A 24,609-nucleotide genomic window follows, 5' to 3' on the forward strand; every position below is an offset into this window, starting at 1 on the left:
GGGGCCGCAGGGCGGCGGCGCGCGCGCGCTGCGGCGGCCTCCCGCTTCCCCCGGGCAGCGTCCCCGCGGGGCTGGGGCGGAGCACAGCCCAGAGAAAGCCCCTCCCCTTCCTGGCGTCACGGGGCGCGCCCCGCCCCGCATGGCTCATAGAGCCCGCCCCCCGGACCATCGAGCTTTGTCTCCTCGGCGCCTCTCGGCCGGCTAGAGCGCCGCTTCCGGCTAGAGGCAGTGCGGTAACTTCCGGTGGGGCGGGGGGGTTTGCGTAGCAGCGCGCCGGGGCCGGGCGGGGGGGCAGGAGGTGGAGGCCGCGGCCGCCCCGGAGCCCCGCGGCGTCCCGGAGCCGTCCAGGCCCGGGAGGCAGGCGGTACGTGAGGGCGAGGGGCCCGGGGGCAGCTCGGGGGGCCTGGACCGGCGGGGGGGGGCCGGTTCGGGTACCGGGGGGCGAGGGGGGCTGTGAGGGGAGGGGGCCTGTGAGGAGCATGGGGAGCCTGGGGGGGGAGGGGGGATGTAGGGGAGCTGGGGGGGAGGGAGGGCGCCTTTGGGGGTCTGTGGAGTGGAAGAGGGACTCGGGGGGGCTGCGGGGAGGGAAAGGGGTTGGGGGGGCTCGTGGGGCTGGTAGTAAAATGGGGGGGGTCTGAGGCGCTGTGGGGCTGGGGGCCGTCTCGGGGGCGGACGAGGTGGAGCGAGCGGCTTTAGGGCCCCTCGGGGGGTCTTTGGGCGGGGGGGGGGCGGTGAGGCCCCGGCAGCCCCCGGAGCGCGCAGGGTGGGAGCGGGGCCCTGGCGGCTGCGGGGGGGGGGGGGGTTCGGCGGGCGGGTGCGAGGGCCCGGAGCGGGGGCCGGGCGCTGTCGAGGTCCTTGGGGAGGGTTTTGGGGCCCGCTGTGACACAGGGGCTGGCAGAGCCAGGGCGGGATCGCCGGGAGCCCGGCTCTTGCGCAGGGGGGAGGCTGGGCCAGGCGGGGAAGGACCCGCCGAAGGGCCGGAGACCCTGGAGGTGGAGGAGGAGGTTGCTGAGAATAGGCATTGATTTGGGAAAGGGCTTAAAACCCTTCTGCGGCCATGGGGGTACGCGATGGGGGCGGAAAGGGGGATACGTCTCCCGGAGTGCTGCGTGGGTCGTTGTGCTTCCCATCTGCCGTGCTCGCTGCTGGGGCTGCGTCCTGCGAGTTTAGGAGCTGAGGGGATGAGAGCGGTTTAAACCTATCTCTGACAGCTCGACTGCGAATTGAGCTCCCAGTCGTCTTGAGGAGCATCTCTTGGCTCTGATCTCTGATAACGTTTCCTATCCTCCTGTACGTGTGTGTTCCAGGCTGCTGGGGCCTGAGTAATTTCAGACCTGCTCGCAGGGGTTGGCTAGTGCATTACTAAATGGTCGCTGAGAAGGTGGGGTGAAAAACACTACTGTGGCTTGAGAAGACGGTAGTTCCAGCTGACTATACAGCGTCATAAATACTCCGTGACTTCACCAACAATTGCTCTTCTAGTAGCTTTTAGGGGAAAGCTTTTAATTGGGCTGAAAGTTGCTCTGATGACAGATTATTTGCAGCCTCTGGGTGCTACTGTAATACAGTGAGGATTAAGACCGTTCTGGTCCCCATGTGCAAGAAGCCCAGGGCTCTGGGGTGCTCTTGGGTGAGGAGTGGAGAAATAGGGAATCTCATGTGTGGGTTAGCTGTAAAAATTAAAGCATATATAATTCATAACAAAAGAATGTGAGAACACTTACTGCTTTCAAGTTCTTGGAGTCCTGTGACTGACCTTCAGAGCACATCACAAAGCTCGTGTGTGTGTTTGAGGCATTTGAGGAAGGGTAGGAAGTAAAGGGAAGTCAGTAATTAAATGAAATAAGGCTTTAGTTCACGACAAGGTTTTATAATGCAGTCTGTGTACTCAATAGCATGCGGCTCTGCGAGGTGTCCTGCTCTTTTTCCAGAGATGTGCGAGTAAATGTTACCCTTCACAACTTCAGGCACCTAAGCTTGGCAGGTATCTTGTCTTATAGGAAGGTCCCTAGCCCTTCTTTAATATAGTTTGTAGGGTTAAATGTAAAACTGTGTTGTGGCTTGCAAGGGCCAGGCGTTATTGTGCCTGCTTTAGTGCTGTAATAATGTCCAGTGGTGTTTCTGAGCTATATTTTTATCCTTGTTGCCTAGAACAGCACATAAAACTAAAACAGTATTTCAGATTCAGACTTCCCTGCTGTCAGTTTTTGCAACACTAGAGTGAGCATAGGAGTTGGAGGGGAAAAAAAAAAAACCTTGGATTTGTGTCAGGAGGTATTAAGGTGGCATTTGGGAAACTATTTTTAGCAAGATTGCATAACTTAAAAGCTGAGCCTTTACCTACTGGGCAAATATTTCTTTTCCTGCAAATGGTGCATTCTTGCAGTGCAGCAATCTCGCTGAAAACTTTTGTCAGACAAACGAAATGGGGATTTGAGGCAAACATAGTTTTGTCTAAGGGCTGGAATTTCCGAAGCAAAGTGCCGCAGGGAGGCAACTGATGTTAGATCAGCAGGCTCGTTCGTATTCAGCTGGTCAGAAATGCTGAAATAAGCAGGGGCTCTCAAAATTTGGCTGGGGGCTCTATAGCTATCATTTTTTTGCAGTTTTTTTTTTTAAAGTAGAGTAGTTTTCCTAGGTGCTTGGAAGACAAGGTAAGGAGTGGTCTCAGGTGTGGTGATTGTCCTCTGTTCAGATCCTTGTTCCCAAGAGGAACATCAGGCGTATCTGGCTCAGGTTGCAGGTACTCGATCGTTTCTGCACAGGTTATTCAGCTTCTTAGGCATGTTGCGAAGGCTCTTCAGGAAATGCAGGTTTCCTGATGGAGGGGAGCAGTCTCGCGTGTGTGGCTGAAGGCCTGGGTTCTTGTGTGAAAAAAGAAAGATGTTTTCATCTGGGTTTTTAGAGGATGAGTGAAGGGCAGGGCACAGCTTCCCATGTTGGTTTTTACCATGCTCATTTTTTCCTTCCTTTTTTTTTTGTGACTAGATCTGTCCTGTTTGACCTCATGACTCTTCTGTAGCAGCGGCTCTTGGCCAGTGAAGAATGACATTTTAGACTGTAAAAGGAGGAAAGGGAAAAGATGGGCCACTGGGAGCAGCTCCCTGAAAAGAGTAAACCAAACCCAGCCCTATCTCTTTGCGACTTAGGGAGGAATTCTGCCACGGAAGGTAAATCAAGTACTTTTCAAACTTTTTTGCATCTACACGCAGGTGATGAGTTTAAGACTTCTCTCCACACACGTGGAACTTCAGACACGCAAATGGTTAGAATTATATCAGCAGTTTTATGGGAGTGTTGCTTTCTATACAGGGCTTTCAATGGGCCACCGTGGATATTTTTAGGACATATTTATTAGAAAACTTTGTTTCTGCTCTGTTGACAAGAAAGACCTCTTTATCTCTGCACGCAAACCTTGGTCTTCTATCAAGAGTCTCCCTGTGCCTGCAGGGGTCCCTCTGTTCTCCGGAGCAGTACGGTTGACAGTGCAGCACATGTGGCTGCTGTCACAGCTTGTAGCCGCTCGATTCCTCCTTCAGCAAATGTACTTAGATCACTGTTTAGAGATCACAGCCTGCTGTTCAATAGTCTGTGCAGGCTCACAGTGAAGGATACAGATCTTGCTCTAAAGCCGTTAAAGAACCTTTCTTGTAAATTAATGTCTACAGGGAAATAGCAGAATCCGCCTTAAATTTCGGTGCATAACTAGTCTAAAACAGTCCTGCCAAACTGGCTTAAAAACTGCTCCTGCCTGATTTCTATATCTCTTTATTTCATTTGGTGCTCTAGAATGAGAAAGACAGACACTGGAATTTCAAGAGCACTCTCAAAAGAACTTGATTCCCTGTAACTTACAGAGACAATGTTTTGTTAATAAAACCTACTGATGAATCTGGAATTTTGGAAAGGCATCCCAAAAGATTGCAGAGACAGCTGGAGGCAATGCATAGCGAACTTCAAAAAGAGCGAAAGGTGAAAGTGAGCCATAGGCTGAGCTGCTGAGCGATCTCTGCGTGTGTGTTTTCTCACTAATCAGTCAGCTTGGTGACTGGCCAACTTCTAGGGCTTCGCAGCTTGTGTGGGCTTCCTCACAGCAGAAAACAGGAAACACTTCTTAGTGAATAGGGTCCTTGCTGTTCTGTTCTAAGGGTAGGATTATTCACCAGTATAAAGAGATCCCTTGCATCCATATGCTTTCAACCAGAGGCAGAAAGCTCTTTGGTCTTCCCATGTTTTGTTTTCCATGTGGCAGCTGATCTAGACTCGCTCAGTACAGTGGTGGTGCCAGATAGTTGAAGGTGGGTCTGAACAGAAGCTTGAAAACTTGGCTGACCTGTCTAGGCCACACTACTGGATTTTCTCTCACAGGTCCATGTTCTGCCCTGTGTTCCTGGGAATTTTTGTCCTGTCCGTAAGGAGCTAAGACCTGCCTTCATCCATGTGGGTGTTACTAATGAAGGCAATGGGTTGGGGGGGGGGAATCCTTTTCCCTGTCAGTTTTGGCTTTCTGATGCCAGGTATCGCAGCAGCACATCAAGCCCCTGTTTAAACTAGCTGTCTAGTGAGGTTTTCCTTGTGACAAGGTGTCACTTGCACTTCTGGTCAGGCAGTTAGGGTTGGGAGGGGACAGACTACTGGTCTCGTGTAGCAGCAATGCGGGGTGTTTTTTGTAACTGAGTATTTGTATACAGATGTTTTGCTGGCTATGATTTGTCTGCCATTTCTGGGGAAAAAACATTAAACTCGTTTAGCTTCTGCTTTAGGTTTTCTATTTTTCTTGGGCTGTCTTGACCTCGTAAGAAACAGACCGGAAAATAAAAGCTATAGCAGGGATGGGTAAGGCTGTGCTGTGCTGTGTAATTCCAGCACAGCCCCACCTGTTATCAAGTGGTCTGTTCTGCTTATCTAAGGAAAGGAAACCCACCTTGCAGACCCTAATGTCCTCCTCTACCTTATCTGTAGCTATGAATGCTCTCAAAATAAACCACTTCTTGTGGTTGCATAGCATGGCACGTGTGTGAGGCCCCAGTCCTACTCGGAGCCTCTCGGCACTGCTGCCATTATGGATGAGGAATGTGCAGGGCCTTCAAAAGTACACTGGGGCCAGATTCCTGCCCCTGGGATCTCACAGTGTTCACTTCTTCCTCTGGTCTTGCTGCATCTGCCTGTAGACATGCTGTGGGCTGCAGCAGCATGCCGTGCCACATTCCTCAGTGATCTCTGGGGTTTGTGGGATGTGTCACAGCACAGCTGACAACTAGGGAAAGCAGGCTGTGCCAGGGGAGCTGGTGGCTCGAGCAGATTCAATGCGAGTTTGTACCCCAAGTCACAGGATCTAGTTTAGTTCCTACCTGGCTTCCTAGTAGCCAGAAGCTGTTATTGCAGATAGAGCTCAGACAAAATAGAGTCTTTGCGCTGTAGAAATGCAGCGTTTTTGCAAGTGGGAAGGGTATTCTAAGCTTGTAGCGAAAAGGACAAAAACAAATTGATGCTTCTGCCTGAGTCTTGTACGTTTCCCTTATAAATCTGAGACTTACAAATCTAAGACTTGTAAGGTTGGAGAGAAAATGTTTGTTTGATACTGGGATTGAACATATCTCGCATTCTTGCTGACTATCAGTTACATCATTTGTGTGCTATGTGGGTGGAGGTCACATGCAGGTTCTTACCCTGACGCTGCAGTTGAGGGTTACGCTCTCCGTCTGAAAACGAAGAAAACAGGCGAGTGCTCGCTGATGGGCAGGAGAGGAAGCATGGGTGTAGCTCTCTAAATCAGCGCATCTCCACTTCAGTTGCTCCAAGGGATATTTTTGGAGGAAAATAACCCAACTGTTGTGGAGATCTGCCAGAAAAATCATGCTGAAGTTTGAATGTTCTCTCTGTATTTCCCAAGTCATTGCTTATCTGTGTGGGTTTCTGCATATTCTTTCTGCCTCTTTGGAAGCTCTATTTGAGGCTGTAGAGCCCATTCACAGTGCTGTAGATTGAATTCCAGAGCTTTAGATGGGCTTGATTTGAAAAAAAGTACAGAAGGGAAGTGGCAGGAATTGGGTGGGAACCTCAGCAGCTCAAGGTCAGGCCACCCTGTCAGAAAGTCTTAATAAAAAGCAGGTCCGTGATGTTTTGAAACAATGTGTGATTTTTAGAAGTCGTTGCCATGGCTTAGCAACCTGCAGCAACAAACTGCGTTCTCTGAGCCTGTTTCAGTCGCAAAGCACAGGCTTGTAGTCAGCTTTGATTCTTGATTATGCATTTTATAGAGCTGTAGGACTTGAAAAGACCTCCTGGGTTGGTAAGACCTTAGCTCTGTGTCGTGTTCTTCGTAGGCTGAAGGTAAGGATAGCCTAAGCCTAGATTTTGAATAGGAGCAAGCCTGAAAACTTGTATTGCCTGCAGTGCCAAAGAGGCTTGCTCAGACATCATGGTATCTTTCTGCTCTCGTCTTCTCTGCTTTATTTTACTTTCATTAGGTCAGAGAGCTCTGGGGTTCTGTTTGAGCTGTGGTACCGAAGGGGAGTGTTGGCTGGAGTGGCAGAAACTCGCTGGTCTTGCATGTTTGGGGACTTCGTGTTGCAGAGTGCTCAATGTGAGACACAAAGCAGGATCTAGGAGAGGGGTGCAGCACGTGGGAGAAACCAAAACCTCCTTGGGAGAGGTGTGTGCACTTGAAAATATTCTTGCCTTAAATGCCAGCTTGGCTTCAGGAGCTTCCTAGCTTTTCACAGTGCAAACAAACAAAAAAAAATCCCTTCTTAGAGTGGGGTAGGGTGTGTCTGAGGTTTGTTTTTCCTGAGAATTTGAGCAGTTAACATAACCTGACAAATGTATTTATGCTCCATATACTTGGAAGGGAGCAGTGTTTTAATCTGCTCTGTGAATGTTACTTCTGTTAGTCCCGCAGCTCTGGAAGAGAGCTGCCGTTTCAATTCTCCGACTGTGAAGCTGGAGATAGGCTGGATAAACACTGCATCGTGCGCCTTATGTAACGAGTCCCCGGGCCGACGGTGTGCCAGAGAACAGGCTGTGCTGTAGACGTGAGGGATGGGGCACTGCAGAGCTTTACCTAGACTGCCTGGGTTCCTTTTCCGAAAAAGCCTTGCCTAGTCTGAGGGGATAGCGGCCTTGCCCCAGTAGCTGCAAACAGGGATGTCCACCTCCACGTTAGGTCGTCTTTTGTTTTTTGTAGGGGCCAAGTTGGCATTATCTGCACAGTGTGATGTGAACTTGGCTTCAGTTCCTTGCGCGTGGTGTGCTGAGAGCTGTTTTGCTCCAGCAGCCGCCTTGAGGAACTTCTCAAAGATTTCCTTGCTTTCTTCTCTTGAGGTGGCTTATTTCCAGGGCTAACCATTCTGCCTCCAGTCTCTTTCACTTACATGTCTTTAACATATTAAAAGTACTGAAAACAGGGTGAGTTTGTTAGGTCCCAGCTGGAAGAGTCTGCAGGTTGTCTTTGCTTGTCTGGTACCAGTAGTGTTGTTTCATGTCGTGGGATTTTGAGGCGCTGCCAGCATTGAGGCACGATGCCTGTAGGTGTTCCCAGGACACTCCGAAGCCTGGCTGATACTGCAGAGATCCCGAAGAACTTCCCTGAATGAGGAATGGTCTTGCTGGATGGAAAAATCTTCTAGGCCCAATTCTGCAAGGATTAAGCAAGTAGAAGTTCCTCAACATATCCTTTTCCCTTCCACCAGCTACCAAATTGGGATCTTGAACATGGCAAGGACCTCGTGATTAATGTGTTTTCCTGCTATTATACAATTAAGAAAGATTGTTTAACCCGCCTTTCCTTTTGATCTTTTTTTTGCCTGTGTGTACTTAGGCAAAAGCTTTCTTTTACTTTGGAAAAAAATCACTTTTTCTAAAAAGCCTTTCACAAGTGTGGGGTTTTTTTTTGAATGGAAAGTTCTGCTCTTTGGACATGAGCTATTGTCAAACAGAAGATCAACACTGCAGTAAAAAGCTTCATGGAAAGAGCTGTTAGATTTGTACTCCTAATACTTCTGGCTTTTAATTAAAAATATTAGTCATTATTTGCTATGTGTTTTGCCTGCAGCCTCTTGAATCAAAATAGTATATACTAAAACTTGGTGGATTACTGTCAGTCATTTCTGAAGTCTCTGTTAACTGAATAAACCACTTGGAAGAAACACCTCTACTTAAGAAAATGTTCAGGCCTGGGGATTGCTGTTTTTATTTTTTTAGGTGTGGGAGGGACTGCAGTGGACATTCTGTGAATCCACTGGATTTTATTGCTGCTGGAGTAAACACAGTTCTTGAAGGAACGAATTAACCCATATGATCATTGTTTCAAAACAAGTACATTAGCCCAACAATTATGTTGAAACAGGTGGTTTACTAACCCCTTTAAAGGGTTAGTAAGCAAGAATCATTCAAACTTAATTCCTGAGCCTTTGTGTGGTTGTTCCATTCGAGTCTGGAGCGTGACTGAGGATCGTCCTCTACCACCATGGTCCCGATTCAGCTGCTGTACATAAGTCACTTTACAGTATGAAGCACTGCTTAAACAGTACTGTATCCCAGAACACACATGCTTGCCAAGCTCTTCTCTAGAGCTATAGATGCTATTGGAGACAAAAGGATTAGTTTGCTGGGTTTTTTTTCCCTGTGAGTGGAGCGTAAATTACTTTAAATTGCCGGCTGCTTCCTGGGTATGTGCAATAACAATTAGAGGCCCTCTGTGTTAATGCTGGAAGGGCGAGTGAACGAGTCACGTTTCAACTTACTCTGTTGAAGTGGCTGATCGGTTTTTTTGGTGGGGAGGGACTGCTGCTGCTCCTTGCTGTCATTAGTGTTGTGGTTAATTGCATGCACACCAAGCAGTTGGTGGTGACCAACAGCCTGCTTATAGGCAAAGCTGGTTTATTTTATCTACTGTTCTTCACCTGTAAGTCCTGATGGAGAAGCTGAAATCGGGCAGGTGAAGTGACCGTCCTGGCCTGCAGATCAGCAGTCTGTCTTCTGTGCCAGTGTTTTGGTTTTTTTTGTCAATTCATGACCTTTAAATGTCTCAAATATGTATTCAGAAATTCCTAGGAAAACCACCAGGCCATGCAGGCTCGTTCCACACATGCAGGCAAGCCAAATGCAAATAAAATTGGAAGAAGCAAAGAAACAATCAAAGTAACGTCAAGAATTTGGTCCTGTGATCACTGGGTTGCCTCTGCAGACCTTGCCTGTGGTGCTAAGCACAAGGCAGTCTGTCCGCGGCTAAGCCCAGCAAGTTACCTTTGCGGAGCGGACTCTGGACTCTGCTCCTTTTTGGTGCTAGCGTTTGAAGTTAGGTCTGTTCCGTCAAGCCGTGTGTAACATGGGTGGACACTAGGTGTAACTCTGTACCAGAAAAGTAAAGGTAATGAGTAGAAGGACCGAGCAGATCTGACATGAGTCAAAGTTAAAAACAGTGGTGTCATTTGGAATAGTGTTACCAGATTTGTGAGGCTTGATAGACCTGCCAGAAACCCCGGTGCCACAAGGAGAGCGCCGTAGGGAGAGGTGGTTGGCCCTCAGAGCCTGCATCTCGTAACCACATCTTGAAATCGAACTTTCATTCTTCTTACTTCCTTCAATTTTCATAATGCACAGTTGTGCAACTCCTGTCCACATGTCTGGTTAGGAACACAGCTTGAGGTGCAAAAGCTGTGGGAGACACTGTAGCCAGAACTCTGTACTGCCCTGAGCGCTACCCCTTACTGCGAGTGTTTTGTTTCCTAAGGAGTTATGAGATGTATGTTGTATTGGCTGTTCTTCATCAGTAAATCATGACGGGGCCTATATCTGAGCAGAGAGCTTGTAGCTCCCACTGGTTCCCAGATTAAAGTTTGGATTTCTTAGTTCATATGCCAACAAATACCCATTTCAGTTCCCTGCCTGGCCAGGCAGTGTGGGGAAATCACTCCAGCCAAGAATGGTTTCCATGCACAATATGCATTGCTTTTATTTCTGTCCCGCTGCATTGCATAGTTTAAAAACTAGGTCGCTGGACAACTAGGTCATGCAGAGGGACTTTTAGCCAGCTTTAGATTGTGCTGCATGTTCGGGTTCAATATTGTTCTTGTCAATCTTCAGCTTCAGACAGCTCTTCTCCTTTTGTGTGAAACGGGGGGTTCGTCGCTAGCGCTGGCTGCTGGGTCTTGCGCCAGCAGCGTTCAGGAGGGTGGGCAGGCACGTGGAGCCACTGGAGTCCCAGTGCGTCCCGGTGCCCATGGCTCTTGGTTCGCTCTCGAACCCGGAGCAGGGTGGCTGCGCGGCAGTCGCTGAGCTCAAGCACCTGGCCTGCTGGGGCCTGACACGGTCCGGTCGCAGCTGCAGGCTGCGCTGCTCTTTAAAATGGGCGGACTGCAAATGCCAGAGGATGCCGTGAGCTGGAATGGGCTGCTGGCAGGAGGGAGGCCAACTGATCGCCGGGGCTTGGCAAGCTGCCCCTTGCCAGCTGGGCTGCGGTAACTGGGTCGCTTGCGAGGGTGCGAACGGACGGTCTTCAGCTCTCCGCACACTGTTGTTAGGCTGCTGAGACTCTCCTGTTGCAGTTCTGCTGGAACAGGCCGCTGTCCCTGTGACAGCAGCGGTCGCTGACCTGAGGGTTTCCTGTGAAACCTCTGTTGTGTGAGGTCAGTTAGGAGCCCTCAGAGCTGCTTTAAAGCTGCAGAGCATGGACACGGGCGCAGCTTCAGCGCCGATGACTTCCTTTGTCCAGCGGTCTGCTTGTCAGACCAGAGAGCCAGCTGCCCAGAGCCCTTTTGCCTTCATCCTGGCGCCAGCCTTGATCCTATCCATAGCAGCAGCCTCCTCACCTGGTCCGAGAAGGATGAAGGATCCCAGCAGATCCCTTCAGCAAGGTGCTTCTAGCCAAATGTTAGCCCCTCTGCAGAGCCAGTTCCTTCCATGTACTGACAGGGCAGTTTCCACCGTGCTGCTTTGTCCTGGTAACTGGCTGTCCCACCAGCAGTGTCAGCAGCATCTTTCCTTGCTGTGAACTTGGACTCCTCGGAGTAGAAGTCACCTTACATGGATGCAGATCCAGAGGGCTGGGAGCCCATTGCTGCAGAACTTGGTGATTTCTTTAAGCTTCTAGGTCACTTTTTTTCCCCTGGAAACTCTCCAGCGGCAGCAAGACTGCTTCAGAAACCTTGCAGCCCCCATGATATGCTATGTATTTACTCACAGCAGGGAAACCGAGGCAACAAAGTGTGGTGCCCCAGAACACACACAGTGCAAACCAGTGAGAAGATCACTGGAGTCCTGGCTCCCATGCTGGGTTTTAACTGTTACAGAACAGCCTCTCTTGCATCCATATGTTGTTTTCTCTTCCTTTCCTCCCCTCTCCCTTGCTTTCTGGTTTTAATTTTATTTCTTTTGGCTCATAAAGCTGATGAAATTAGGAAAGATTATTAAAAACACCATTGCTTACAGAACAGGTTTCTTCCAAGCTGTCCCAGCTGCAAAGCTGCTCTGGTATCTGTTGGCAACACTTATATTGGAAATAATGAGAAAATGGTGTCTCTCTTTCTGAGAAGCAGGCAAAGCCTGACGCTGGAGACTTCCAGCACAGGCTAATTAAGTTTTATTTGTTTTGTTTGTTTATTTTAATTTTTTAAGGGATTCTGTCTGGTCTTCTCTATTCCCAAAGAAGGATTGGGCTTCCCTAATGAAGCAGTAGCAGATACAAGATACTTGCTTAGAAGAGGGACTAGCTGTGTGGACTTACTGTTAAAAGGAGGCAGGAGAGTGGGATTGCCAGGTTTTTCTAGCAGCCGGTGTGCTTTAAGAGGAATTAGATACCTTTGCATTTGAACACAGGGCACTGGGGTGGACGTTGTTCTTCATCCGGTCCTTGGTTTTACTGACCATCGTGCTCTCACCCTCCAGGCATATTTTTTGCTGTGTGTTTAATATGTAGCTGCTGACAACCTTCCGTTCTTGCTGTTGTCATTTATCTTTTGCCTTGGAGCCGGTTTATCTAGGTAAGCTCTAGCTGTAAGTGCAGAGTCCTCTGTGTTGCCTGTTTTGCTAGACACAGTCGCGCAGTTTATCATGGGTAAGTGCCTCTTTCAAATCTTGGCCTTCTCGGGCTCTGGGTGATTGGGGTCCAGGAGACTTGTAGCCAGCATGTCTTTTGCCTGGGTGGGACTCGGTTCCCTCTCAGGCGTGCTGTGTTGCCTGCCTCTGCGCTGTTCCTTGCTCGCGTTGCTCATACCAAACGTCGGCCTCTTGGAATGAGTCGGTGTCTCTTCCGAGTGCCTGGCACGCTGTGCGCGTGGCGCGGCGGGTGGAGTTGCACACTGCTGCCCCGGGACCCACAGCCAACAGCACACTGGTAAGACCTTGTAGAAGGTGCTTTTTTCCCAGTGGAACTGTCTAGGGCCAGGTCCTCTCCATGTTGCTCTGCATCCTTCCTCTTGCCTGTGATGTGACAGCGCGAGGTGTGTTTGTGACCTAGAACAGCTGTTACCCCAGGAAAGCTGATTGTGTGGGTGAGGAGGAGTGTGGAAACATAATCCTGTGAGCTTCAAATGAGTCAGCCTCTCTGTGTCAGTGGAATGGGGAGCTCCGCTGGAGCCAGTAGATACTGGCTTGTTCCACAGACTGTGCCTGGAGCAGTTTACCAGGCAGAAAGCTTGGCTCATCCTCAATGTCTGGGATCCAGCGGCTCGAACATATTGTGGCAAAAAGGAGGGAACATGTGAACATGTGCTTTGGAGGCTGTGGAACAAATCTGCAGGCTCCCATGCATCCATTTTTAGGGGGGAGGGAGAACCTTTTTTTTAAAGCCGTTAATTTTCCTTTTGTCAACAGAAAAAACTCTCTCAGCTATTGAATTTTCCTCTGGGGGCAGAAACAGTTAGATATCGTGCTGGAAGACAGCGCGGTATTACCATGGAAATCTTATCTGTATGGTTGCTGCTAGTATGAAATATGGACGGATATGCTTTGGGTCAGAAGAGCTGCCGCCTTGTTAGCTGTGTTTCTGCGCTGTGATTTTGAAGTGCTGAGGTAAGCTGATGCCGCGTAATTGAATGAAGCCCCCTTGTTACCAAGACTGGGAACAAAACCGAAATGCACTGAGCGTATAGGAATGAATGTCCTATAACCAGAGCAGGGAGAGTTTATGGTGACTGACTGCCTTAACTTATTTGCCTATTTAAATGGTGGGTTTATGGAGAGGACGGAAGAACAGCACAAGTAGACGTCGGCCCCTCCATAGCGATAGCAGAGCTGGGAAGAACCCTCGTGTTGGGATGCGACAGCCTTTTGGCAGTCCTCGCATGCAGTGCTGTTCTCTAGCCAGCTGGTAAGTGGGTTGTCACCTTCCTCTTACCTCTCCTCTACTTCCTCAAGGGCATATTGGGAACAGGCCTTGAAGGGCTTTTGTCCCAGCTGGTGGATGCTGAGGAGGCTTAGCGTAAGTGCAGGAATGTCAAAGTACTTTTTACTTGTTAATTCATGATCCTCTCTGATACAATCAAGTCCTTGTTGCTATGTAGATCTCTTCTGTGCTAAGCAGCATGCAGGCACTTGACATCCCCAGGCCAAGAAGATGACAATCTAAAAAGACAAGACAGACATGATGACAAGAGAAGCAGAGGGAAAGGGAGGAAAAGTGACTTACCCCAGCTTTGCTCTGTAATTTGGGTTAAAGCCCTGTTCTCTGTGACTTGCCTCTGATCCGTGCTGGCTGTCCTCTCTCCCTGCCCAGCCCTAGGGAGGCTGATGGTGCTGGGGTCAAGAAGCTGTGCATATTTGGAGAGGGGAGGATTGGGAAGTGCATTCACTTAAATCAAGTGTAATCATAAGTGGCAGTTGCTATTTATTGCAGAAGCGATTTGTTCTAAGAGTGGGCTTGGGTGGACCTTCCACTCTAACTTCACTCTGCTATATCTCGTCTTGTCCGTACTGCAGATGGCTTGGTTTGACTTCACCCCGTGTCTGAGTGCCTCTGTTAACCCTTCAAGGAAAGGCATCTTCTAAGCTCCTTGCACTTTGGTTCTGCACATGGTAGATCCCTGCAGCCTGTGAAGCACCATTCTCCTTGTTGCGTAGCACTGCGCGTGTAGGGCTTGCTCATACTAGCTGTGCGATACCTCCTTCGGGGCCATCCTGGAGGCTGCTGCGCCCAGGGAGGAAGGAGTGTGCAGTATCCTGCAGGGCTGGGTCATTAATTCACCTCGATCTGACAGGAGAGAGGTTGGGTTGCCAGCTCCATCTCACTAGAACATCGCAGACATTTTCAGCTCTCCTATTTCTTCTTTGCAATTAGGAAACAAATGTTCCTTGCTCCGGCATGCTGGCAGAGCCCCATGGATGATCTGGCTCTGTGCTGGCAGAAGGGGCAAGCAGCTGGGTAGAGGAATGAGAAGAATTCAGAGGTGCTCAGACTCATGCAGGTGCAGAAATTTTTCTGGGGAAAGCTTTGATTCAGCTTCTGTTTGGCATATGGCAAGGCGGCCGATCGTAGTGTTTGTGCTGTGCCCTCCGCTCTTCTCCCCTCCGCTCTTCTCTTGCCCGAGTGGGTGTGAAGACATTCAGTGTCTCGCCCAGCTGCTTGCTGGAAACTACAAGTTTGGAACCGAAAGACAAAGGAAGCTGAGCTGTTAGCAACTGCGCTTCTGAGCAAACCGTGTTGTGGGCAGGGCACCGGCTGTGCGGTGAGACCCCTTCCCTCGGGGCTGCTGTGCTGTCTGGAGTTGGGGCGTTCACAGTGCAGCTTGTCTTGTTAGCGGAAGGACCTTGTCCAGATGCCCAGTCTGGATCCACTTTCGATGCCTAGACGCCCATCGCAGTAACTGGTGCGGCATCTCCCTAGCAGTCGCAGAGGGCAGGCTGTGTTCCTGGCAGCTGCTCATGGATTCAGAAACACATCAAGATGCCACAGCGTGAATCAGGGCCCGAGCACGGAGCAGCAGGGACGAGGGTGTTTGGAGTGGTCCCAGCTATGAAGTGAAACGCCTTCCTGGCGAGGGGTTGCAGGTTGCCCAGGTGCTGTGGCTCAACTGCCAGCCAGGAGCTGTTGCTCTGGGTCCTCCACATCCATGTTTGCCTTTCCGGTCAGTTTTACCCCAATGTAAATGTGCTGGAGGTGCTGAGACTTGCAGTGTGAGTGGCTCATAAAGGGATGGGAAGGAATTTGGGTCCCTTGCCAGTTGAGGAGAGCAGCATCTGTCCAAAGGCATGGGAAGGTTTGAGAGCAGCTGATCCTAGTTGCTCAGGGATCTGTTCTCCCTCCGGCGTGGAGCTGTTAATCTTGTAATCTGAATTGCAAACTCTGACACAGGGACTTTCCCCATCCCAGCCTCTGTCAGAGGAGTCTTTTGTCTGTGCTTGTTCTGTGAAAGCAAGGAATCTATCCACACGTGGAGCTGATTTATCATCTGATTTTCACAAATGTCCAGTGAGTTGATTAAAGTCCCTCCCTACTGCCCTTTGACTAGGAGAAGGTCCCAAGGGCCAACCATGAAGTTATTGCATTACCTTCAGCCTCCCCCTATCCATCCATCATGCCTTCTCTCCTCCCTTTTCTTTTCCAGCTGAGCAGACGCAGCAGTTCCCCCCAACAAGCCGCGCTTGCTGCCTCTGTCTAGAGCCGAAGCTCTTTCGGCTGGGGAAGGCTGGCTGGGGAAGCGCGTGGCGCTGCGCAAGCAACTCGGCCGAGGTGTAGCGACTCGGCACTGCTGGCCATGGCTGGATGGCTCGCATCTGGCTGCGGAGCATCCGCAGGGCGAGTTTGCACCTGCCCTCCGGAGCGGGTAGACGTTCCTGGCGTTTGCGCAGCTGGTGGTGCTGCCACGCCGCGGTCCCCTCCCCGGGGCAGGCACGGATGGCATCGGAGCCGCGGCGTGCCCGCGCGCCCTCGCGCACCTCCCGTCCCCACCTGGTTCATGGCTCCTGTTTGCGTTCGGGTGGAGCCTCCTCCTTTATCTCGTGCCGAGTGCGATGGCGCCGCCGCAGCGGGAATCTGTAACGCTGCGACGGTTGTCACCGACTTTGATATTGGTGAGAAAGGGAGAGGAGGGGTTGGCTCTTCAGGGACAGGCCGCAAAGGGACCGGTAACTGCCGGCACGCTGGGGCAGAGCTCAAGGTCGGTCTCTGGCAGGTACCGTGAGAAGCTAGTGAGCGGCATCGCCTGGGAAGCGTGCCCTCGGAGGGGAGGGACAGGCACTGGGTGCCTGGCGGCTGGATGCGCGGCTGGCCTCGGTACCGCACGCCCTCCGTGCTGCGAGCAGGCAGCCCTGGCGGCTCGCACAGGCTGCGGGAGGCTCCTCGTCCAGGCGCCGAAGCGCCCAGCTGCGACCACGCTCTGCGGCGGGCGGTGTCACAGTCTTTGCTCTGCGTCTGCTCTGTGGAGCGGTGAAACCGGAGGCAGCTGGGCTTTGTCGCAGATACCTGTGCCCAGGTAGCTGGAGTCCCCGGAGCCAGCGGGAGCGCCGTCCCCGGGGAAGGAGTTGGGTCCCTGCGCTCAGTGTGGCAGGGCCTGTGGGTGTCTGGCTGCCCCCGGGAGCAGTCTGGCACACACCGGCATATGTTGCTGCCCGTGCTCGTAGGCATGGCGCATAAAAGCCCATGCCGGTGGGCTGGCACAGCGCAGCGTTAGCAGTGTCTCTCTGCTGCTTCTCCTGTGCAAACCGAATCCAGCTGTGCAAAAAAAAAAAAAAAAAAAGGCAAGTAGGAAAATTGCAGCAAGGTTAGTAATAATGTGTGTGGGAGAGCAGCGATGCCAGCAGTGCATCGCGAAGGAGCAGTTCAGCGCACAAACAGGGCTGAGAAGACCACTTTCCCCTTGGCTGTGCTGCACCCTCCTCTGCACAGCCCTCGGCTGTGAGTGCCTGCTACTCTTGCGTCTGCCGCAACCAGCCGCGTTGGGCAGAGGGAGCAGAAATTGGGAACCTGGCCGCTGTGAGGGCCAGGACTGGCTCTGTCTGGGCTCCACGGATGCTCAGCTGCTCCTAACCTCTGTTCTTTTTCCCTCGCAGGGTTCTGGCGTTGGTGATGAGCAATGGGGTATGATGTAGCACGCTTTCAGGGGGATGTTGATGAAGATCTTATATGCCCCATCTGCAGCGGGGTCCTGGAGGAGCCGGTGCAGGTAGGTTGCCATCTGATCACTGACTGTTGTTACAAAAAGCCTCCGATTGCAGCTCCAGACTTCTAGAGGTCTTCATCAGATGATGGGCGCCACACACAGCATGTGCATTACGTGAGCTTAAGGGAGTCTTAAAGCTTTCTTGCTAATGCATTAAAGCAACAGCATGTGTAAGGATGCATAAGCTGCCCAGAATCCTCTCAGATGGAGAGTAAATAGCTCAGATGGAGGATAAATAGAGCACAGCTCTAGTACCAGCACACTGCTCTGTCGGGCCTGACGCAGCTGGGAGCGTTTGGTCCAGCTCACTCTGCAGCTAGTGGAGCTGTTCAGGGAGGACAGCAGTGCGGGGGGGGGGGGGGGGGGTTGCTTTTTCCACTCCTGCATCAGCTTCCTGCCCCTGTAGAGCGGAAGGGCTGCTGAACAGGGCTTTCCTGTGAACTTCGATATTGCAAGCTCTTCCAGCATGGTGTGCAGGAGTGGCTCTGCGGAGGGGACACTGGAGCCCCTCCGGAGCTCTGTGTGGTCTGTGATGTGTTGGTGCACCCATTGCCTGCGTGGTAATGGAAAGGCCATATTCATCACTGTGTCCTGCTAAGCCCAGTTGTTAGGGGAGAAATTATGGGGTCTTTTAGCCCCCCTCACCAGCGCTGACTGGAGCGAAGCACACTCATGATGGCTGAGCGGAGCTGGCAGTGTACGTGGGGCTTCCTCCCCGCAGCTTGTGCCCTTCCCTTCCTGGGAATGTATTCCACCAGATGCGTTTCTGCATTGGTAGAGCTGTGGCCATGTGTTAGCTTGCCTTGTACCCTCTGCGTAAATCCAGCCTTCATTTGAAATAAAATGGCTTAAAATAGGATTGAGCTAATCTGAAAAAACATTCTTGTTGCAGTTTGATCACTTAATAATGAATAGAATCACAAAAGCTGTGATTTGTGCTGTGCCGGTAAGCTGGAGTCCCAGAGAAAGCCAAGGATTGCATAGCGTATCCCCCCGTGTCAGTGGGCTGCATGTGTGCTGGGACCGGGGGTGTGCAAAACTGCGCAATCTATTAGAGTTAAAATAGTGTGTTAGCACCCTCCAACTACACTAATCTGTCATGTCAAAACAAGCTTTGATGATGAAAAGAAACAGTCTGTCAACATGTGAACACGATCATGGATTATTGCATAAAATAGAGGGAAAGTTGCAGGTTTCTTAAGTAGATTTATTTAAATCTCATTTTGAGAATGTGATATCAAAAAGTCCCTTGTTCCCAGGCTTTTCTCAAGAGTGTTTAACAGCCTATCTGTTGGATACCAGCCCTCCTGCTCTTGCCAATGGCATGGTAACTTTAGCTGCGATTAGACTTGCATTTGTAGCTGGGCGTAAGACTTGCCCTCTGACTAGCCTTGATTTGAAGGGATCAAATTCCTGAGGACCATTCTCCTTGTTTCCTGCCTACCAGCTGAGTGATGAATGCTCTTGAGTGGATTCCTGTTGTGGAGGTGACTGGGGGAGAGGAGGCAAGTTGCCATCTGTCTGGAGACTACTTCTGCTGACCAAGGGGTTGTAGAATAATCTAGGTTGGAAGGGGCTTCAGGACGACTCTGGTCCATCTGCCTGTTCAGAGCAGGGCCACCTCCAAGGTTATCTCAGATGGCCCAGGGCCGTGTCCAGCTGAGCTGTGAATATCTCTAGGGATAGGGAGTCCACAGCCTCCCTGGGCCCTGTCCCAGCGTTTGACCACTGTCACCGAAACACACATTCAGGCGTGACCCAGCTGTCCCTCTGGGGCACGGAAATGGCCCTGGGCTCTGTCCCAGGCACACAGATGGTCTCCCAGGTTCCTCTACAGCCTCGGCAATGAAACATCGCTTGCGGCAGCTGTGGTCCCATGGCCGCAGAGCAACCCTCTGCCTGCAGTAGCCAGTGAAACTGGTTTGATTTTCCATCTGCCACAGTCCCCATCTGCGCTTCGTGTCACTGGGGTTTCCAGATCACTAAGACTTCAGTGTGAGCGGATACGGCTGTGTTGATCGGCCTCGAGTGGATAAAACCTTGTGAAGGGAGCAGAAAGGCCAGCACAGCGGGGAGCTCGGGGATGCGGGGACAGGCGATGGGAAAGCCGAGGGAGCAGGACTTCAGCAAGGCACGAGGGAGGGGGGTGGTTTTCCCTGTGTCAGGGCCCTGCATGCGCTGCGTTGTCCGTCAGCGAGTTCAGCTGCCCGCCGGCTCGGAGGCGGTGTGCGGCTGGGGAGGGAAGCTGGCTCCATCTGTGTTGCCGTAGGGGCTGGAGTGAAACTTCCAGGACAGTGCTGTGAATTAACTGGTGAACCTTAATTCAGCATATGTCCTGCAATCTTTGTTATAGCCTGGCTACCTTGGCTGGCTTGTACAAGGCAGCCTGTAAGACACTGCACTGAGGGAACAGCTTGTAAATGAGATTTAGCCCTGAAAACATCTGACCTTTCAGTAACTCTGGATTTCTGCTTTCTGGAAGAAAAAGATCTGTGTTGTCTGAAGAACTGGCCTGTGTCCCATTCCCCCTCCCCAAACTTAATACCCTTTCAACTGTAGCTTGAACTTAAGAGCAGAGCCCAGCTGTATAAATACAGTGAAGTAATGTTCTAATCTGCCCTGGAAAAATGTTTAAATTTAGCATCCTGATCTGCCTTGCCGCCTCAGCCCTTTAAAAAGGCAGCGCAGGAGATGCCAGGGCAGCAGCACTGTTCTGACGGTCCATACCCTGTCCCACGGAGCCGATCTTTTTGCGAGGCACCAAGTGTCTGGTGAGAAGACAGTAACTTTGGGGCTGGGCCAAGAATGAAAACCAGACATGGATGAACCTGGGCATTTGCCATCCAAGAGAAGGAAGAATGGCTCTTCAGCAGCACCTTTCACATCGTCATGGGAAGGTGCTGTGCAGAGGCTTTGCATTTTCTTTACAGGCCTGTTTTTTTGGTGTCTCATTCCCCTGTCTGCTTGTGTAGTGGATGTGCATCTCCCCAAGTCAGTATATAGCTGTCGTGCATCCCTCTGAGACTGAGAGCCTTTCTCCGATCAAGGTCGTTGCTAGCACATGAGCCATCCGGGCACCAGCAAACATGTCCCAGCAGGGTCTGAGTAACATGTAGCCCACTTCTGCTCCTCTTGCCCTCCACAGGCTCCTCACTGTGAACACGCCTTCTGCAATGCCTGCATCACCCAGTGGTTTTCCCAGCAGCAGACGTGCCCCGTGGACCGCAGCGTAGTGACGGTTGCCCACCTCCGCCCTGTCCCGCGGATCATGCGTAATATGCTCTCAAAGCTGCAGATCACTTGCGACAACGCTGTTTTCGGCTGTACGGCAGTAGTGCGACTTGACAACCTGATGTCTCACCTCAATGACTGCGAGCACAATCCAAAGCGCCCAGTGACTTGCGAGCAGGGATGCGGGTGAGGATGGCCTTGGAGGGGTCCTGGCCTGGCCAGAGGGCACAAGCCCTTAGTGTGTCACGGCACCATGATCTCTTCCCACTCTGTCTGTGGAGGAGGGCAGAGTTGGGACCCCAGGCTGGGGGAAGGAAACTGGGTTTATAGTACCTGGCTCTGCTCTGGGCACCCCTTTGCCCCGTGGGCGTGGAGCTTTGGAGGCAGCAGAGCCTTGTGGGCTGTGGTGCTGCAGAAAGGGCTGGGAAGGCTTTTTAGTCAAAGCACATTCCTCCTAAACTTGGTTCAAAGCCCGTAGCTCTTTGCTGGAGGCTTAAGTGTCAACTGACTGGTGGAAATGGGGTACTGGAGCTTTTGTAAATGCACCCAGAGCCATTCCACCCCAGGACAAGTTCCAGCGTGAGCTCTGCTCCCTCCTACATGCTGCCAGCTCTGAGAGCCAGGAGCGGTGGGTGGCTGGTCTGGCCTTGGCACCTCTGCTCCTGGTGCTGATATCCTTCCCACTCGTGTGTTGTAAACATCCAGCCAGGCTGGATGGTTGGCTTGGAAACGATCAGATCTGCCTAAGATGAAGTCAGAGACTGGATCAGGCTCATGGACTCGCTAATGTGGGACTGATCCTGAGCCCTGATCACTTTCAGAGGAAGATAGTCCCATCGCCTGCCTACCTGGCGGTGATCTGTTCCCATAGGTCTCCCCCATTTGGTTTAAACCCTGAGGTATGATAGTGAACAGAATTTCTAAAACATATTCAAGATTACATGGCTCTGGGCTTTCCAGAGCTTCTTGCAAGTCCTCTGAGGCTGACTTTGTCCTGGAAGTTGTTTATAGCCATGCCAGGCGCTCTGGTGTGTAACTCTTCCTAACGCGGGGCCTCCACTGTTTTTGTAATGCTCTGCAGCTTGGAAATGCCCAAAGATGAGCTGCCAAACCACAACTGCATCAAGCATTTAAGATCTGTGGTGCAACAGCAGCAGACAAGAATCGCTGAGCTGGAGAAGACTTCAGCAGAGCACAAACATCAGCTAGCAGAGCAGGTAGCTCCATGTGGGCGAGGGGGTTGACTTGCAGCGGGGTCTCTTGGGAAGGGTCAGTCCTGCCTGTTTAGACACCAAACACTGAAAATGGTTTGTGCACAAAGAAAGCAGCTGCAGGGCAGACAGAACCGAGTGCAGCCAGGCCCCTGCTGCTGTTCCGCAACTCTGCTGTCTTGGAGTCCTTCCCTTGCTCAGCACGTGGAGGGCAACCCAGGACTCCCTCTCCTGCCCTGCCCTGCTCTGCCCTTTGCAGGTCAAGGCAGCTCAGTTTTGAGGGTATCACCATGAGTGATCGTTACTGGGGCTGAATGAGTTACTGCCTGGTGGCTGAGCCTGACAGCCCAAGCAGGGCGGTGCCCTCGCGCTGCCCCAGCTGCAGAGTGAAACCTGCCAGTTCAAACACCAACTTCCCCTGAAACTGGGGTGTGCGGAGAGCTCTGCCGGGGACAGTAGCTCAGCGAATGGGCAGGGACGGGCTCCTCCCTGCTGCTGTGCTGGGGGTTGCTCTTGTGACTTGTGGCTGCGGCAGTGACTCCTTTTGCAAACCCCGCTGTCTCCTGCCTGTTTTAGAAACGGGACATTCAGTTGCTGAAGGCCTATATGCGAGCTATCCGCAGTGTCAACCCTAACCTGCAGAACCTGGAAGAGACCATCGAATACAATGAAATCCTGGAGTAAGTACTGATTCTCATGCTGCTCTAGGAGGAGCAGGGGGGCCCTGCATCAGGGTGCGAGTGGAGCTGGGCATCTGCCAAGCTTAACTTGCAAACTTGAGAGGAAGATGAAGTGCCTTCCAAGGCAAAGGCACACTGAGAAGAAAATGTGTCTTCTCGTCACAAAGCAAGCGGGGCAGTTGCAGGGATGTTTGTACTAGGGAGCGGCATGTGAGCTGCTTGCACAATGGGTTCTGGTCTTTTTTATTCTTCCACCTGCATCCTGTTCATAAGCAGGAAGCTGCCAGGTTCCTTCCTCCTTCTGAGAAGGGCTGGAGGAAGTGACTTCTCATCTGATCCTTTCTTCTGCTCCCTTTTGGGAGTTAAAGGCTCTATTCAACAAAGCTGAATGCCGCAGCAAGGCACCTGCAGGGACTGCTTGCTGGGGTGGGAACAGAGGAGAGGTAGGTGGGGGAGGAAGGGGTATTTCCCGTCCGGCCTAGCTCCTGAGCATAGAGCAGACCCGAGGCAGAGCAGCTCCTTGGTTGTGGTGACAGCCACCGCTAATGCGTGGCACTGACTGTCCGCTTGTCCCTGTCTCTTCAACCAGGTGGGTGAACTCCCTCCAGCCTGCCCGGGTGACGCGGTGGGGCGGGATGATCTCCACGCCGGATGCAGTGCTGCAGGCCGTCATCAAGCGCTCGCTGGTGGAGAGCGGCTGCCCCACCTCCATCATCAACGAGCTGATTGAGAACGCCCACGAGCGGAACTGGCCGCAGGGCCTGGCCACGCTGGAAACCCGCCAGATGAACCGGCGGTATTACGAGAACTATGTGGCCAAGCGCATCCCTGGCAAGCAGGCCGTGGTGGTGATGGCCTGTGAAAACCAGCACATGGGTGAGGACATGGTGCTAGAGCCAGGACTGGTGATGATATTTGCACACGGAGTGGAGGAAATATAAGGACTTCCAAAGCGAGAAACGCTTCGTGCTGACAAGGGAGAGGAGGGGGAAGGTGGAGAGGCGGAGGGGACCGGGGGAGTAGCTGGTCAAAACCACTGGTGTTCCCTAGCCGCCTGCGTGGTTTTGTTAGGGCATTATTCCCTCGAGCCTCTTGCTTCCTAGCTGAAATGGTTAAATGCCTCTGGTAAATACTACTTAAAACACTTGGTCCAGCAATGAACACACAGTGCAGCCCATCCATGTTTGCCCCTTGCAAATCAGCTTCCACATACCATGTCTTTCAAGGGGGGAGAGGGAGAGAAAACATAACTGCTCCACCGAATACCGCCAGACTCTTCAGACCCAGCCTGCCTTTTGGATGCTTTTGGAGCCCTGGCTCCTTGTGCAACCCAAACTGAAAGGATAAGTTATCTTGCTGCAGACTGACCCCATGGCCACTGGTGTATCTCTTGTTTGTCCAGAGGCTAAATCCTTCTTGGGCTTTATCTCCCTCTCTGGATTTTTTCCTGCCTCGCTCTCAAAGGTTCCTCTGTTGCTATTTCTTCAAGTTTTGCCTCCTTCTATGCCTGACTGACCACACAGTACCTTAACAGCAGGATTTGCTCCCTGGCCTCCTGTGCCCAGCTGGGGATGGGGCATGTGATGGGGAGAAGCAGCCCAGGAGCAAGTCCACAAACGGAGCCCAAAAGCAGCTCTCGAAACCTGAAGGCAGCCGGAGCCAAGGCAGCTGAGCCGCCGAGAGAAGGAGCCTCCAGCGCTTGTCGAGGGCTGGGGCCTTCCCCTGTGCGGGAAAGACTCGGCGTTGGAGGAACCGGCCTTTCAGATGGGCTCCCTGGCCCCTGGATTCCACCGGCCCTGCAGACCTGCACCGGCACTGCCGCCCTCCCGCCACCGTTGCTCCGTGTGTGCCCCATGCTGCCGGCCCGGCCCCAGCTCCCTCTCCTCTCCGGACGGGAGAGCCCAGGCTCTCCCAAGCTCCTCGTGCGGATGCTCCTGCCCAAGCAAACGGCTCGTGGCTGCCTGGGCATCTTGTGCCATTTAAAGTTGCCTCCACACGTTGCCCTCAGCCCCAGAGAAACTGTCCTGTCTGTTCTGTGTGCATTGGGTGTTTGGCAAAGAGCTTCCTGTACTGTTACTGTTGTTACTTTTCAGACACTTGTGATTGTGGTTCTGTATTTTTTGTACTTTTTTTTGCCTCTTTTGTTTGTATATCCCCTCCTTTTATCTTATTTTATTTTTGAAGTACCACGGACAGGCACCTCAGAACCTGGTTACGTTTACCTGTTGGGAATTTAATTTATTTGCATTTGTTTTGTTGTTTTTTACAGTACTTTTCTCCTTCTGTGTCTGTGTTGCTCAGATACGGTTTCATCAGCTCACTCCTGTGCCCGTGTGGGCTACTGTGAGGCAGGGATTGAAATAATCAATAAACAGCGTTCTGGTTGCTTTA

At 51.8% G+C, this 24,609-nt stretch overlaps 1 protein-coding gene across 6 annotated transcripts; it reads left to right on the forward strand.

The window, feature by feature from the left end:
- Positions 1–16: 16 nt before the first annotated feature.
- On the forward strand, positions 17–24,609 carry RNF41 (ring finger protein 41). Of its 6 annotated transcripts, XM_067314201.1 has the most exons (8): positions 276–364; positions 2,989–3,170; positions 3,790–3,972; positions 16,987–17,099; positions 20,242–20,513; positions 21,409–21,544; positions 22,115–22,218; positions 22,808–24,609. In XM_067314201.1, the coding sequence occupies exons 4-8, from the start codon at positions 17,010–17,012 to the stop codon at positions 23,157–23,159; spliced, it is 954 nt and encodes a 317-aa protein (XP_067170302.1). In that variant the 5' UTR covers positions 276–364; positions 2,989–3,170; positions 3,790–3,972; positions 16,987–17,009; the 3' UTR covers positions 23,160–24,609. The 6 variants fall into 6 exon arrangements, with proteins under 6 accessions (XP_067170303.1, XP_067170306.1, XP_067170302.1 ...); XM_067314202.1 differs by lacking the exons at positions 276–364; positions 3,790–3,972 and adding an exon at positions 17–233; XM_067314200.1 differs by lacking the exon at positions 3,790–3,972.

The sequence above is a fragment of the Apteryx mantelli genome, chromosome 33 (assembly GCF_036417845.1).
Source record: "Apteryx mantelli isolate bAptMan1 chromosome 33, bAptMan1.hap1, whole genome shotgun sequence".
NCBI lineage: Eukaryota > Metazoa > Chordata > Aves > Apterygiformes > Apterygidae > Apteryx > Apteryx mantelli.

What these genes read in the sequence shown, in the direction of transcription:
- RNF41 (XM_067314202.1), top strand. Translation starts at nt 17,010, where the DNA reads ATGGGGTATGATGTAGCACGCTTTCAGGGGGATGTTGATGAAGATCTT. An exon ending in ACTTGCGAGCAGGGATGCGG is followed by an intron (nt 20,514 to 21,408) that starts GTGAGGATGGCC and finishes AATGCTCTGCAG; the next exon opens with CTTGGAAATGCCCAAAGATG. An exon ending in AACATCAGCTAGCAGAGCAG is followed by an intron (nt 21,545 to 22,114) that starts GTAGCTCCATGT and finishes TGCCTGTTTTAG; the next exon opens with AAACGGGACATTCAGTTGCT.